Source organism: Engraulis encrasicolus, unplaced genomic scaffold, assembly GCF_034702125.1.
Source record: "Engraulis encrasicolus isolate BLACKSEA-1 unplaced genomic scaffold, IST_EnEncr_1.0 scaffold_25_np1212, whole genome shotgun sequence".
Lineage (NCBI taxonomy): Eukaryota > Metazoa > Chordata > Actinopteri > Clupeiformes > Engraulidae > Engraulis > Engraulis encrasicolus.
The window spans coordinates 2,654,670-2,671,487 of NW_026945544.1; the positions used below are offsets into that span (position 1 = coordinate 2,654,670).

Consider the following 16,818-nt stretch of genomic DNA (forward strand, 5'->3'; position numbering starts at 1 on the left):
TAGTTTACTAGGCTATCTGCCGGAATCATTTAGTAGAAAATTAAAAAGAAGGAACCCGAGGTCTGAACCACCGTCTTGGAATACCCAGACCCTGCCTGTGCCAGACACATCAACACAAACAACAAACAAACAAACGCTTGTTTACACTTGGCTTTGCACTCTCTTTACCCACCCACGCGGAGCCAAAGTCGCTACAGCAGTGAAGCTGGGCCTTGTGTGCAGCGAGCTTCATCAAGCAACTTGCAAACACGCTAAACAAACAAGCTGTGATCCAAACACATGAGTCCCATGAGTACGACTCACGTCATACACCAACATGCAGAGGTCCAATCCCAGGAGAGCCTTTCACACACAAGGACACATGTACTGACCACAGCATAATGCAAAAAAACCCTAAAAAAAACCCAACAACGATAATAAAAAACAAAACAAACATTCTTCCCCCCCCCACACACACAACAGCATGAAGGACAACTGACCGGCAGTATGCGACGTGTCGGTGACGACTGAGAATATGTGCTGCAGGATGTCGCAGAAGTACGTCTGGTAGAAGCTCTGGGCCGCACTCTCCTCCTGCGCCACGTTCTGCAGTAGCGTGTACAGGATCTGCAGACCTGCACCACAAAATAGAAGAGCAGCAGAACACAGCACAGTGCAGCAGAGACAAGGGTTAGTAGACAATTAAATTAAGTTTTACGCAAAAATACACTATTCAGTTACGTTGCTTTCTACAGTACCTTCACATAATTAGATAATAACTAGCTGAGCGATTTATCATGTATTGTTCTTCCATACATGTTCTATCCATTTACAAAAATATTAAGTTTCATTATTCAGCGACCTTCACATAATTGCATAATTGCATAAGTATTTTGAACAAGCCGTGTGTGTGTGTAACATGAATGTTTAAATCTCTGTGGGCGCAAGTGAATGAGAAGAGAGACTGTGAAATGTGAATGTGAATAAGTGTGTGTGTGTGTGTGTGTGTGTGTGTAAAAAGCGAATGTATGAATCTCTGCGAGCTCAAGTGAATAAGAAGAGAGACTGTGCAATGCGAATGGGAATAAGTGTGTGTGTGTGTGTGTGTGTGTGTGTGTGTGTAAAAAGCGAATGTATGAATCTCTGCGAGCTCAAGTGAATAAGAAGAGAGACTGTGCAATGCGAATGGGAATAAGTGTGTGTGTGTGTGTGTGTGTGTGTGTGTGTGTGTGTGTGTGTGCGTGCGTGCTCACCTGTGTCGGCCACGTTCCTCATGGTGTGCTTGAAGGCCCAGATGATGGAGTCCAGCACCAGTTTGAACTGTGCCGGGGGGATGGCCAGGAATGCAGGGAAGCAGTGGGAGTTGACCGCCTGCAGCAGGTAGAAGAAGTGCGTCCTGTGCTCCGGGTACTCCTCAAAGTCCTACACACACACGCACACACGAGAGAGAGGAGGTGTGAGACAGTGTGCATGAGCCCACACAGTCTCACACACACACACACACACACACACACACACACACACACACACACACACACACACACACACACACACACACACACACACACACACACACGAGAGAGAGGAGGTGTGAGAGAGTGTGCATGAGCTCACACGCACACTCACACGCACACACACACGCACACACACACACGCACACTTCAACTAAGGAAAATGAGGTCAGGTTAGCACTATATAGAAGAGTTATAGCCCCTGGTTTTACATGCCATTCCCTTGCGTATGGAAAGCAACAATGTGATGACCCAGTGTGGGGGAGTTTATATGAGTCAGTCAGAGGTGTCAAACGTAGAAGTGAATTTATGCTGTAAGCATACAATAGCACAGTGGGGATCAGGACCTCTGGGGGGGCAGATGGGACTTTGCATAAAAATGGCAAATCCACAGGTTAACACTTAGCATAATTCCATTAATTGGCTAGTAACCGTACCCAGTTGTATGGTTAATAGATTTGTTTTTCCTGTAAATTTATAGCAATATTAGTAGGCATATTATTAATGGAGCAATATTGAAAGACAAAACAAATTAAATGTAGACCAGTAGACCACTGGGTGCAGTTACTTGTGTTGGAAGGGAACTGTGGCAGGTGTTTTTTTTGTACTATCACTTTTGACACAGTAAGGACAGTTGGGTTAGATCAGTGGGCTTCACCTTGTTGATCATGTTGAGAGTGCACTCGAAGACGGCGTCGAAGATCTGTGGGATCTCTGTGGTGATGTGGGCGCCCAGTTTGTTTACGATAGTCGCCATGGTGCTCAGCACCTCGGGCTCCCGGGCCGCCGGAACATTCCGCTGGTAATCGATGAGCACCGCGTCCAGCAGCGGAGGAACAAAGTTCTCACCCACCTGTGCACACATGGGAAGCAGACAGACACACAAACATGCACACGGAAACACGGAAACACACACACACGGACAGACACACACAGACGGACAGACACACACACACGGACAGACACACACACACAGTCACACACACACAGGGGGATTAGACAGGATCAGTGGCGGGCACCAGACGTACGGCTGCTTGTGTCATGTCAGGACGAGACTAATCTGGGACAGGAGGGTAGAGGCACGGGCACCTTGGGGACACACCTCAACATGGCCACTTGCCACTCACTCATATATAGTAGAAGGGATTTTTTCCCCTTGGTATACTTTCACCTAAATCATGACACCAGTCAAAATGTAACAAAAAAATGAATGAAATCATCGGCATTAATCGATCAAAACATTTCACCTCCATACCAACACTTGTTGGCAATTCACCTCAACATGGGCACTTGCCACTCACTCACTCAACTATACAAGGGGGGAAAAAAAACAATCCCTTCTACTTCTTCTACTTTCACCCAAATCATGACACCAGTCAAAATTGAACAAAAACTGAATGAAATCATTGGCATTTATCGATCCAAAAATGTCACCTACATAATAATACATAATAATAATATTCCCGAATACTACTTCAACGAGGGTAGAAACACAGACAGGCAACTCACCCTAGACATTTACGGGTATGACTGACTGGAAGAAGCAGACCATCACTTAAATATGCACAACGTTGCTTGAATAATACTATAAATGAAACGAAAAGGAAAAAGTTTCACTAATTTAATTAATTTAAGTTAAACTAGACATTAATGACTTACTCTGACCCAACAACATAACTCCGTCTCACAACTGAAAACCCTTTCTCCAACCAAGTCAAGTTTATGCTCAGTTGAAACACACATGCCACCCAATCATTGACTATCCTGGATATTAAGACAGCATGCAGGAGAAAGCAGACCGGACATGTCTGAGTTCATGGTCAAGGTGGCCTGCTCTCACCACCTGCGCTTTCATGTCTGAGTTTGTGTGCACAGTTGTGTGTGTGTGTGTAGAGGTACGAGTGTGTGTGTGTGTGTAGAGGTGCGAGTGTGTGTGTGTGTGTAGAGGTGCGTGCGTGTGTGTGTGTGTGTGTGTGTGTTCAGAGGTGCAAGTGTGTGTGTGTCTGTGTGTGTTCATGGTCTAGGTGGGCTCTGTGTGTAAGGTGAGTGGTGAAGGTGGGCTGCACTCACCACCTGAGCGAGTGAATGAGTGTGTGTGTGTGTGTGTGTGTGTGTGTGTGTGTGTGTGTGTGTGTGTGTGTGTGTGTGTGTGTGTGTGTGTGTTTGTGTGTGTGTGTGCGTGCGTGGTCACGGTGGTGCGTTCTCACCATCTGTGGGTCGTTGGAGCGGCTGACCCATCCGGAGATGAGCTTTAGCGTCTCCCTCTTCACCGTCCTCATGCTCCTGATCAGCGGCTGCTTAGTCACCATCTCACCTGGGAAACACAAACACATAGACAGACACACACATTAGACAAGTAGCCACATACACACACAGACACACACATTAGACAAGTAGCCATATACACACGCACGCACACACATTAGACAAGTAGCCACATACACACATACAGACACACAAATTAGACAAGTAGCCACATACACACGCACACACACACACACACACATTAGGCAAGCACTCAGATGCACACGCACACGCACAGCAGAGGGACATCATGAGACCTGGCAGCTGATAGAACCCTAAACAGTGTTGGGCCACAACAAACACAGATACAAACAGACCAAAACAAATCTGATGTCAACAGTAAAAACGGCGCAGGGGATGGGAGCATACTGAGTGTAGGATATGGAACGAATATTTGAGTTTGCACTGAAGTACACGTTTGGCATTACATGTGGTGAACGATGGCATGATGGAATATGAAGAAACTCCCCAGCAGAGAAATGGAATGTCTCTTAAAAATCAGCTTCACTCTCAGGATTACATGGCCTGGGTGGAATGATGAGAATCTTCACCGACATGATGCAATGAGATTTTCGCTCTTCCGTGGAGTAAAAGTATTTCGCAAATTGAATCACAAACTGAGATGAGCGCACAGCCAGACACAAAAGACAGAAACAAACTCAGAGGCACGAGCAGACACAGGGACACACAGGCACATTGACACACACGCACAGGGAGACACGCATGTGCATGACACACACACACACCAGCCTGATATCCAAAAATTCCGTGCTCCTGGACACGGATGTTAAGGACACGAAATCCGTGTCCAGGAGCACGGATTTTGCCAAAATGCCGTGCTCCTGGACACGGAATTGTTTTCCGTGCTCCTGGACACAGAATTGTTTTCCGTGATGGGCACACGGAAGAGCTTTCTATAGGCTATTACCACAGCACTGTGTAACTCTGTCATTAGAAAATACATACCAAATGCAAATCCTACACAAAATAATGCTATAACAATTTAAGTTGTGCCCTGACCAAAACATGCCCTGTCATTAAAGACATATTTTTGAGAAATACCTTTTCCAGTTGGTTGCTAGGCTATCAAATTCATATAATGAATGGAAGAAAACTAGCTGTGCCATGACCAAAACAATCCCTAACCCTAACCTGTCAGTAGGAAATGTTTTTTTTGAGAAAAAATATTTGAAATTAAAAAAATCCTGAGAAAGCACAAGACTGTGGAAACATAGAGCTGTGGGAGTAGCCTATTGAGAGAGCACTTCTCTGTGTCCATCACGGAAAACAATTCCGTGTCCAGGAGCACGGAAAACAATTCCGTGTCCAGGAGCACGGAATTTTGGCAAAATCCGTGCTCCTGGACACAGATTTTGTGCCCTTAACATCCGTGTCCAGGAGCACGGAATTTTTGGAGATCATGTTGCACACACACACAAGTATTGGCAGAGGACGCGCTCAACTTCTTGGAAAAACGAAAAGCTTTTGGGTGCGAGATAAAAAGCGTCAACTTAAGGAAGAAGAAATCCGCACTCACAAACTGCGTCTCATTATACTATTTATATTACCACCATGTCCACATGGTGGTAATATAAATAAATAATGAGACGCAGTTTGTGAGTGCGGATTTCTTCTTCCTTAAGCACACACACACACACACACACACGCACACACGCACACACGCACACACGCACACACGCACATTTGCATGACACATACACACACGCGCACACACGCGCGCACACACACACACGCACGTACCGTTGGTCTGTATGGCGGCAGAGATGTTCTCGCTGAGGCACTTGTAGACGTTGAGCATGTCCAGGTATATGCGCCCCAGTTGGATGACGAAGGGGTGGCCCACCGCCTTGCACGCCCGCACGTTGGTCTTCAGGATGCTGCCCAGCTGCTTCACCGTCTCAGGGTCCTTCAGGATGTCCACGTTCTGGGAGAAGAGAAGGAGGGCGAGAAGAGAGAAAGGAGGACATTACTTATGCTATATGTCATTTCAGAATGTCCATGTTCTACGAAAGAGAAGGGGAGGAGGGCGAGAACAGTGACAAGAAGTTAGTACTGCTACTCATTTCAGGATGTGCACGTTCTGGGAGAAGAGGAGGACAACGAGAAGAGAGACAGGACCTTAATTATGCTATATGTCATTTCAGGTTGTCCACGTTCTGAGAGAAGAGGAGGACAACAAGAACAGAGACGAGAAATTAGTTATGCTAGTCATTGTTTTCCATTTGGTCCGGAATGTGCATTCTTAAAATATGACAAGGGAGGAGGGAAGGATAGAGATCAGAAATGATTGGTGTTGCGGTCTAAGTTTGACTATTTTGTCCAGAACGTCCACATTCTATGAGAAGAGAAAGACGAGAGGAGGGAGGAGAAGTAGACCATAAATAAAACGTTTGTGATATCAGTGTGTCAGCATTGTTAAGATATCCAGCACGTTAGGATATGACGAGGCAGCAGGAGAAGATGAAGATATTAGTTATTAATGCTTGGCATTTCACTGTTGTTCTAAGTTTGACCATTTTATTCAAGATATCCATGTTCTGACCACATAAGGAGAACAAGGAGAGGACAGGATGGTAAACAGAATTTAAAAATGGCAGCTCTGGCTCCTTCAGGATGCCCACGTTCTTACATGACAAGAAAGACAACAGCAGGAGAGTTTAAGACATGGCAGAGTTGTTTTGCTTGACTATATCGTTCAGGAAGTTCCCATTCTGAACCGAAAAGGCTGGGAGGAGGTGGGAGAAATTTTAGAACCGCCAACGTTACCTTTGTTTGACCATTTTATTTAGGATGTCCACTTTCTGACTGGAGACAAGAAGGACACGCAGAGGGAGGAGACTGGGTTTAGCTTATGCACACTATTCTCGGGCCGTCCCACTGTACATGCGTTTGCAGCAGAACCGGTGGACGCATAAATCGTGCAAGTGCTAATACGGGGTATCGGTACAATGCAAAGTACATGAACTGATGAACAGCTCAACAGGCCCACATTTTCAAGATCTATTGGCATCAAGTTCCATCTGTTTCCAAGGAAATGGACTTCTGGGGATGGGTATTGTTTATTAGAAACTGAAATTACAAAAAGTTGCTGTTGGCAAACAACATTGAGACACTGTACACAAAGCTACCATCTATAAATAAAGTACCGGTAATAAAAAAAGTTCCATCTGTTTCCATTAGTTATGTCACCGGCTGTTGTTTCCGTCAGACTATTTTGCTCAGAATGTCCACATGTCTAACATGACAAGGGAGGAGGAGGAAAGGACAGGATGGTTGTGCTCGTAATGCTGCTGTTGTTTTAGCGTGACCATTTTACAACTTGTTCACACACAGTGTTTGGTTACAGTTTCCTTTTGGTAGGCTTAAAAATAGAGTTCTACGATGTGAAACTATGAAGTTGTTATTGAGCAGCAAGAAGCCCATAGAGTTAAAAGGAGCTTGCATGAATACACAGGAGGGAAAAGATTTGCTTTACACACATACACTGAGTTTAATAAGAAGTTGGGGTGTAGCTAACATGCCTCACGGGAAATATATGAACGTTCAGGGTGCACATAGACAGACGGACAGCCAGCCAGACAGCCAGCCTTATTGTTAGGGTAAAGATCACAGTGAGTGAATGTGTGTATATACACATATATGCGTCTCACCTTGGTGGCCTGTTGGATGATGCTGTCCCACACCTGGTTGGGGAGTAACATGTACTTCTCTATAAGGTGCTCCTGTACCGCCTGGTCTGTCTGGGCTCCGATCATGTAGCCCACCGCCTCATAGAACGTGTGCACCTGGAGTAGAGGAACACATCAACATGAACATAAAGACAGGCAAACTAAAGAGTGCAGCATTACATACATGCAGAAGGTGTACCAGGAGTGGGGGAAAAAAAGACTAAATACTACTGCATTGCTATATGTATTGCATCACTGTATTGTATACAATAGTGCTATATATTACTTGGTGCATGTTGATCAGGTGCTATGAGCCTGCTGGAGTGAAATTGCTTGTACATGTTAGTAGTGTGCTTGGCCAAAAAAGCTGGCTCTGATTAAAATAAGTTACAAGAGAACCAAAGATAAAGAATTTACAGCAGCGCCACTTCTTCATGAAATATGTGGCACAGGGGCAGACATAAAAAAGAAACATGAAAAGAGAAAAAGACTAAAGGGATTAGAGCAGTGCAGGAACAAGAAAAAGAAGGTGTGCAAACACTTGCAAAAAGATAATGAATGGCAAGACTAAACAAAGAGAAATGGACAAAGTACAGGAGGAAAAAAACAACAACAACAACAAACCAAACAAACTAGCCATCTCCATTACACGCCCTGACAGGAACAAATCGTGTGCACCGACAAATAGAGCGACGAGCAAAGACATGTTGTAGAAGACTAGAGCTGATGTGGTGGCTCTGCCTTGAGGGGGGCTGGCGGATCATTTCAAGCAATTTCCTGCTTTAGAGCTTGTCCAAATGACAAGAGAGCGGGGTTAACTCTGCTGCAGTAAATGGAGGCTGGGAAACACTACTGTGGGGGGACATTAGGGCCAAAGTGCTCTCAAGGCAAAGAGAAGACTGTGGTGGGAGGGGAGGGACAGAGAGCGATGGGTCCCTTTACTTCACATTACAGGCTGCTGCTGCTACACTTCATATGGTTCAGATAAAAGACCATAGCTATGTGGTGCAATGAGACACTGCACTGCACTAGATCACAAAAGTGCCATAATCAATAACTTGAGTTGTACAGTTAACATTTGGCCAGAGTCGGAGTAAGCGGGAGGTATGAAGGAAGGGTTGAGTGGTTCAAAATGCCCCTCTGTTATAAAATAAAGAAAGAGCCAATGCCTGGTCAATGCAGACCATTTTTTCCCTTAAATGACATCCATGATGTTCATTTAGTTCAGCTCCGAGGGTGTGAATCAGGACATGCAGGCTTTAAGTACTTGGCAACAGACTCACTGCAGGTGAAGACCATAGCAAGGTGACTCCATTGAAGGGCCACTGAGGTAGGTAATGCAACAGCATGGATGGTCAATGAATCATTTGCATAGTCAAACAGCCATGAAACCGAGGAGCACTGCACTACTGGAACTGAACAGTTATCCATCTATAGGTTGCAATAATCATTTGCCTATCTCAAATTGTGTGTGTGTGTGTGTGTGTGTGTGTGTGTGTGTGTGTGTGTGTGTCTGTGGTAGCAGCAGCAGTAGTAGTAGAATAGAGATAATATTGATCCCAAAGCAAGTGTGTGCGGGGTGTGTAGCAGTAGTAATAGTAGAGAAGAGATAATTGATTACCAAGGAAGTGAGTGTGTGTGTGGTAGCGGCAGCAACATTAGTAGTAGAACCGTAGTAATAACTTAATTGATGCGAGAGAGAGAGAGACAGAGAGAGAGAGACAGAGAGCGAGAGTGAGTGTGCCTGTGTGTTCTCACCTGCTGTGGCTGCAGGTCGCAGATGATGGTGTTGATGTTGTTGAGAATCTCGTCGATGAAGGGCATCACCTCGCCCACCTGCACCTGCACAAAATGCCGCCGGCACTTCTGGGCGATCTTGATGAAGGTGTCGCACGCCATGTCCTGCACACCGTCATGCGTCTCTGTGGAGCACACAGACTCGTTATTACTACTGTAGCCTCTTCCTGCAGATGGGCCCAGTCACTCTTTGCTAAAAACGCTCAATTACATCATTACATTCTTATTTAACCCGTTAGGGCATGGCGTTTTAAATTTGCTGTGACCAGAATGGCAATGTCCAAGTCACAGTGCATTACTAAAGGTCCTGGGTTATGTCATAGTATTGCAGTACTATGTTAATTAACCTTTCAATGACTAACAGCGTGACACTGGAGGTACAGCGTGCATCGAGGGGCTATAGCTCTTATGACAGAGGCTCTGTGGCAGAGGCTCTGTGCACAGGGGGTAAACATCTAGTCGTATAACTCAAGACAGTGAATGGGTCTCAGTCCTGTTGTCAAATAACTTAAAACAGTAAAGCACTTTTCCTATAAATCAATAATAAAGCATGTTTTAATTTCTACAATCCTACATTGTTAAATAGCATGAAACAATACTTGAAGCATGTTTCCCAAATACTTCCATTAAGGAATGGCAATTGTCTATGTCTCAGTAGAACTGCAACTTGGCAAATACCTACTGCAAACTGGATAGTGCGGCAAAAGTCCACCGTCATAATACTAAAACAGGTTTGACAGCATCAGCTGTATTCACCTTAGGAGATAATCTTTTTCTCATAGTTGGCGTAATTACTGCACTTTGAAGTTGAGCAGATGTGCCTTTGAAGAGCTGAATGAAGGCTCATGACGTGTTGCGTCACGGCCAAAGGTCAAAGCGGTCTCTCTCACCGTGCATGAACTCAAAGAGCTTGTTGACGACGGTCTTGAGGAACTTCCAGTGGGCGCGCAGGAAGCGCGGGTACTGGCCCACGATGTACATGATGTTGGACGCGATGATGGCCTTGTTGTCCTTCCCCCTCTTCTGCTCACACAGACCCAGCAGGTCCTGAGAATGACAAACATAAAATGATGATAGAAATTATAAGGAGGTCCTAGATGATGCAACAGATTTTTGTAACAGGGTTTAACCATTTTTTTTTGTTTTTAGATGTTTCAATCTGGGTCATATTTTATTACAAATCTTACCTCTCCATGACTGAGGAAACCGTTTTTTTGACTGTATACATTGTGTTACACTGTCTGTGACAGTGATTTGCACTCATCCAGGTCATGTTATCCAAAGACTTAGGCATCAGAAAGAATGAATAAGATGTCTTGGGATGAGTGATGTCTTATTTACTATCCAGTGAGTAGAGGTGCACCGAAATAAAAATTTGTGGCCGAAACAGAATAATAATTAAATCACTTGGCCGAATACCAAAACCAAAACCGAATATCACAAATCAGTTAAAAGTCATCAAAAGTTAAGTTTTTCACTATTTTTAAATATTGCTTAAATCTACGCCTTACAATAAATGTTTAAAAATGTTTTTGAAAGAAAATAAATGTGTATTTGAAGTCTAGTAGAACTAGTTTAAGTAGAAATTAGTTAAATGAATGCCCATTTTCAATTCATTTTCTATTCAGCCTCCGATTCGGCCACTCAATTGGATTTCGGCCGAAAACCGAAAGTGTCTTTTTTTGCGTTTTCGGCCAAATATTTTCTGCGGCCAAATATTTTCTGCGGCCGAATTTTCGGTGCATCTGTACCAGTGAGTGGTGTGTACCTTGATGACGGTGACGAGGAACCTCTTCTCGTCCTCTTCGTGCATGGCCCCGCTGATGGAGCCGATGGCCCAGCACAGCGTGTTGAGGTTCTTCCACGACCACTCAGTGCCGTTCACCTGGTTATGCAGCTTCTCAGTCATGATGCGCTCCGTGTCCGCATAGTCCAAATGAGTCAGGTAGACTGGATATCAGGAGAGAGAGAGGAAAGAAAGAAAGAAAGAAAGAAAGAAAGAGAGAGAGAGAGAGAGAGAGAGAGAGAGAGAGAGAGAGAGAGAGAGAGAGAGAGAGAGAGAGAGAGAGAGAGAAAGAAAGAGAGAAAGAGGAACAGGGAGAGAGAGAGAGAGAGAGAGAGAGAGAGAGAGAGAGAGAGAGAAAGAAAGAAAGAAAGAGAGAAAGAGAGAGAGAGAGAGAGAGAGAGAGAGAGAGAGAGAGAGAGAGAGAGAGAGAGAGAGAGACAGGCAGACAGACAGACAGAGACAGAGAAGAGGTTGATGATCACAGAACAAAAAGGCAAAGACAGAAACAAATATATTACAAGGACAAAGTCGACTGGGTATTATCCAGGTAATTGGAGAGGTAGGAAGGAGAATAGGCTGATGATTACAGAATAAAAAAACTTAAACAAAATATTACAGGGATTCAAAGTCGACTGGGAAACGTGTAATGAGAACAGCTAGAGAAGAGGCTTTTGAAAATCAAAGAGTAATTAGAGGGAGAGTGGAAAAAAAGCCACTTTCGTATACACATGTAGTAACAAAAAAGATTATCTAAAAATCAGAGAGAGGCGCTGCATACAAGAACAATTTTTTTTTTTCAATCATGACTGCCCCTGCCGCTATTTGTAAGACCCACGTGTAAACTCCCTGTGACGTTTGATAAACGATTGCAATTACATGTTTATTTTGCAGAGATCAATGGCTACAGATGAAAACTGCTACAGAGGGGCAAATCTTCAAAAAAAAGAAAGCCCTTGGAACTCAACCACCAAAACAAAACAAGAGCAAACTGTTAAACATTATTTCTGGAGCTACTCAGAGAAAGAAAAATGCGGCCTTGAGTTTCATTGCAGAACTGTATTGAAGCACTGTGACCTGCATCTTGAACTTGTAAAATACAAATACAGGTTTATAATCACCCCCATTATCATCATGCTTATCATCATTGTGGTGGATATTGTGATGATTATTACAATTATTGCTATGGTTATTGTTGTTGCTATTGTTATCATCATCATCCATCATCATCATCACTATTAGTATGGTTATAAATAGTAGTGCAGTTGACATTGCATATCGTAACACTGTATTGCATGTGTAATGACAAAGTTGAATCTAATCTAATCTAAATTAAATGTATGACGCAGAGGGCCTGTCTCCACTCACCGAGTGTCTCCCTCATGTTCTTGTAGAGGTTGATGGAGTCTGTGTCCTTCATGAACTCCCTGACCACCTCCCCCTGGTCGTTCTCCACCACCAGCACCTCCTCTGGCTTGGCCATGCGGCTCACCATCAGCAGACGCACCTGAGAGGAGAGGAGGAGGAGGAGGAAGATGAGGATGAGGAGGTGTGTATGAGCGGAAGAGCCATCCGTGGAGCAGGGTTGAAAGAGAGGGGTGATGTTTAGTGTAGGTGTGTGTGTGCGGAGTCATCCGTCATCCAATGGGCAACACACGCGTCAGCAGGACTGAGGAAATGGAAACTTAATGTTTAACAAAAATGTTTTTTGCATATTTGCAACCTGGGTTCACATTTGGACTGAGACATTTTCCCCCTTTCCACAGAGAGTTTTCAAAAGAGGACCTTTAAAACACGACTTCAACATTTTTGTGCCATAGCAACGTGTGGAGGCTGCCGTGTGTGTGTGTGTGTGTGTGTGTGTGTGTGTGTGTGTGTGTGTGTGTACGTGCAGACATGCACGACTCCACCACACTGACCTTGGAGAGTACTGGCAGGTATAGCTGTCTGCGTGGCGGCACGTCGAAGTGCTGGCTGCCGGAGAGCAGTGGGGAGGTGGAGGTGGAGAAGGGGCTCTCCCGGTACAGCTCGGCCGCCAGGTGGTTCCAGTACTCCAGGCAGATCTTGAAGATCTCCGTCTCCTCCACCTCCGACACCAGCAGCATGTAGTGCAGAGCCTGGCGAGAGAGAGAGAGAGAGAGAGAGAGAGAGAGAGAGAGAGAGAGAGAGAGAGAGAGAGAGAGAGAGAGAGAGAGAGAGAGAGAGAGAATTGAAATTTGAACACACCTTTATTAAAAAGTCTTCGAATACAGAAGAACAAAATGTGCTATGGAGTGACAATCACAGAACACAAAAGTTACACACACACACAGAGAGAGACACATACACATGAGAGAGGTGGGTGTTAAGTTCTGAGTAAAATTTAAAGTGATGCATATCCTGTAGCAGTTTCTGGATTTTCAGCTCACTATGATGGGACTGGCAGGGTTGTCTTGCCAGTGATTAACAAGGCAAGTGGGTGTTCAGGGGGAAAGATTTATTCAAATCTGTGCTCACTGTTTATCGTATTTCTGCTTTGTGTTCACAAAGATCATCTACATGTAAACAAAAACACAATTCAGGACAGACTTAAACCTGGTTTACACTGATGTGTGTCTAAAACAAGATGTAATCAGCTGTTTGGTAGTAATCATGTTATTTGTGTTGACTTTTTCTTCATTCTGGCAGCGTCATCCTGTCACCAAAAAACATGAGCCAGATAGACAGCTGTTTATCAGCGTTTAGCATTATTAGCGATTTGCGTTAGCGATTGCTTAGCACTTTTATTTGTACAGTTGGAATAGTATCATGCTGTACTGTATGCATATTTCACACAAGTGACATTATTATTGATTGCTTTGTGAATCCATCTTGTAATATCGCCTATTTGGCTGAAGCAAGTTAACTAAACATGCTAGGTTACGACACAACTAGCTCATTTACTATCTGAATGGAGACAGACAGAAGAAGTGTGTCCGTTTTGGAAGGAGTTGCGCATGCTCCATATGGAAGGGCGATCAAGTGACGTGATGTCTGATAAGTCATGTGACCAGCGAATCAGCCGATCACAGTTTTTTGTAAACAGATCAGCTTTTTAATTACAGGACAGAAAATTGTTAACGTAAGCAGTATTCAACACGCCCGCACGATGATATGGTAAAATGAATGAATATAAATGGCACCTTATATAGGTACTCATAAAACAGAGCATTACTGGGATGTCACCATACGTTTTAGTCAATAACGAATAATGGACAGTTGGTTTAACTTTACAGTACTTAATTATTGATTGCTTTATTTCTTATTATAACTCGTGTGTAGGCCTGGGTATTGATTGACAATTTTCGGTTCCGGTTCCATTTCCGGTTCCTTCGTTTCGGTTCCGGTACCAGAACGGTTCGATTTTCGGTTCCTAGAAACCCTGAATTAAACCTGCAGTTACCCAAAGTGGCCAGTAGATGGCGTAACGGGTCTGTAAATCATGAGTTTCCCTGCCTGCCACAAGGCGGAGCTCCTCGTGACTTAAGCAATGGCGGGTTAAAGGCATTTAATTCTATACAGCATTCATGAATAATTGCATGCTGCAAGTTGTCCTCTCGGCATGGTTTGGCAAGTATATTAAACGGTTTTGTTACTGATAAATGTACTCATGTCTGATTAAAATTGTTCTGCTGTACGGTGCAACTTCACTTCTGGTACCAATCCTATGTCAAACGTGCCTGACATGATTTTTTAATGTAGCCTACGCTACCCAGTCTGTCGACAGCTGGGGCTTTTCTACTAGGTACTGCAGAACTGTTCTAACACAACTAGGCTTCATAAATAGGCTATTCATGAAACTTGACGGGGTCTCGATGGTGCTGTCTCGCACGCATTTCCATACAGGGACTAGAACTGGGCCGTATGATCAGCTGCTGCAAGTAGCCGCGACAACACTGTGCTTTCACGCCATGGTGAATCTAAGCTAAAGAGTCCTAATCTAAACGATATATAGGCTAGGCCTAAATATATATATAACCAGCGATCGCCTTCTCCTACAGACATGTGTTAGGGCTTGTTCGAAAGCTGCGAATCTTAGCTTTTTACAGTTTTTTACGGCACGTTTTTATGTTCTTTCATTCAAAAGTTATTGAACTGTAAGCGGCCGCTGTTGCAAGTGAAAAAATAGCGCTTTCCAACCATTTCTTTTAATCTCGTCATTTTTTCCTAACAGCCAGCGATCTCCTTAACCTAGACCTACAGACATGTGTTAGGGCTTGTTCGAAAGCTGAGATTCTTAGCTTTTTACAGTTTTTTACGGCACGTTTTAATGTTATTTCATTCAAAAGTTATTGAACTGTAAGCGGCCGCTGTTGCAAGTGAAAAAATAGCGCTTTCCAACCATTTTTTTAATCTCGTCATTTTCTTCCTAACAGCCAGCGATCTCCTTAACCTAGACCTACAGACATGTGTTAGGGCTTGTTCGAAAGCTGAGATTCTTAGCTTTTTACAGTTTTTTACGGCACGTGTTTATGTTCTTTCAATCCACAGTTATTTAACCTTAAGCGGCCGCTACTTCAAGCCTAAACAATGGCGTTATTATCCAGCCGGATAGAGAGGAAATCTTTTTTTTCCTCGCTGTGTTCTTTGTTCCCTCGAATTAAACCGACGGTCTAAATAGGCTACATTTGTGCGTCCCCAACACAAGACCAGTTCTTTCTAAGTTAGCTCTTTTCATGGAAAAACATGTTTCCAAGGAGTCAGAGACATCTTCCTGAAGGAGGTCATGGTTGAGGTTGACGGTATAGTTGAGGTTGACGGTGCCGTTGTAAAGATGCTGCAACTCCGCACGCAAGTTAATCGAATGCAAGAGCAGGTGTTTGAACAGGTTGGATGTATTGCCATTCTTGCATGATAGCCTATTAGTTTATCGCAGATAGGCTATTGCAGCGCGCTCCTTCCTTATCTACTTTCCTGAAATATAGCCACGCTTTCGACGGCATGTTTTTGTTTCTCAAGCTGGTTGAATATCAGCTGTCTTATCAATCGTTTAAATGAGGTGCGAAACGGGAAGAGGAGGAGCGTGGTCAGTTTGTGACACTTGTGGCCGCGTGCTTAAACACACATTTGATGGCTCTGACAGTCAGACTTCAGGAACCGAAACGTGGAACCGACAGACAAGGCACGTTTCGATTCCAAGTAGAACCTTAGCTTTTAATTCGGTTCCATGAAAGAATTGAATTTCGGTACCCAGTCCTACTCGTGTGCATCTGTGTAGGCTGGCTAAGGCAAGTGGGATAAACAGCTACTCTGCTCTACTCTGTAACATCTCAGACACCAGCAACACGGTGTGTCGTGCAGCACTGGCAGACATTGTATGCGAGAGGAGGTGGGTGTGGTTGTTGACAAGGACACACAAGAAAGTGTGAAGACAAAGTCAGGCAAGTGCTAGGAATCACTACAAGGGAATCACTCAGAGAGGCGTTCTGTCCTTGACTGAAAACCCAAGTGGATGCACCTCTATTTCACACAATCTGCAAAAGACACAAGAGCACACCAGACTCGAGCACACCCTAAGGTATAAACGCACTGATCGGAGAGAGGCTCTAACAGAAGTGAAAGAAGAAGGAGCTGTAGCACTATGCTGGAAGATAAGCATGCAGGTTTTGTGGCTGTTTTTTGAAAATATTTTTGTTTGCCTCCACTGTTTCGCCACTCTGAGGTGGTGAGAGCTGTGTGGAACTGATAAGGCTCGTGGCACAGCAGTGGTGTTGGTGCTAATCAGATAGCTTGTTGA

General features: G+C 44.2%; 1 protein-coding gene across 6 annotated transcripts in view; it reads right to left on the minus strand.

Annotated features, from left to right (window-relative positions):
- xpo1b (exportin 1 (CRM1 homolog, yeast) b) overlaps positions 1 to 16,818 on the minus strand; it is a 40,581-nt gene that overhangs the window by 9,748 nt on the left and 14,015 nt on the right. For all 6 annotated transcript variants that reach the window (XM_063192812.1, XM_063192813.1, XM_063192814.1 and 3 more), the window contains 11 exons: positions 12,983 to 13,180; positions 12,432 to 12,570; positions 11,049 to 11,230; positions 10,171 to 10,327; positions 9,242 to 9,405; positions 7,466 to 7,600; positions 5,556 to 5,739; positions 3,698 to 3,804; positions 2,149 to 2,343; positions 1,233 to 1,401; positions 480 to 614 (listed from right to left, as the gene is read on the minus strand). In XM_063192812.1, coding sequence (XP_063048882.1) covers positions 480 to 614; positions 1,233 to 1,401; positions 2,149 to 2,343; positions 3,698 to 3,804; positions 5,556 to 5,739; positions 7,466 to 7,600; positions 9,242 to 9,405; positions 10,171 to 10,327; positions 11,049 to 11,230; positions 12,432 to 12,570; positions 12,983 to 13,180 — 1,765 coding nt within the window. The remainder of the gene's footprint in view (positions 1 to 479; positions 615 to 1,232; positions 1,402 to 2,148; positions 2,344 to 3,697; positions 3,805 to 5,555; positions 5,740 to 7,465; positions 7,601 to 9,241; positions 9,406 to 10,170; positions 10,328 to 11,048; positions 11,231 to 12,431; positions 12,571 to 12,982; positions 13,181 to 16,818) is intronic.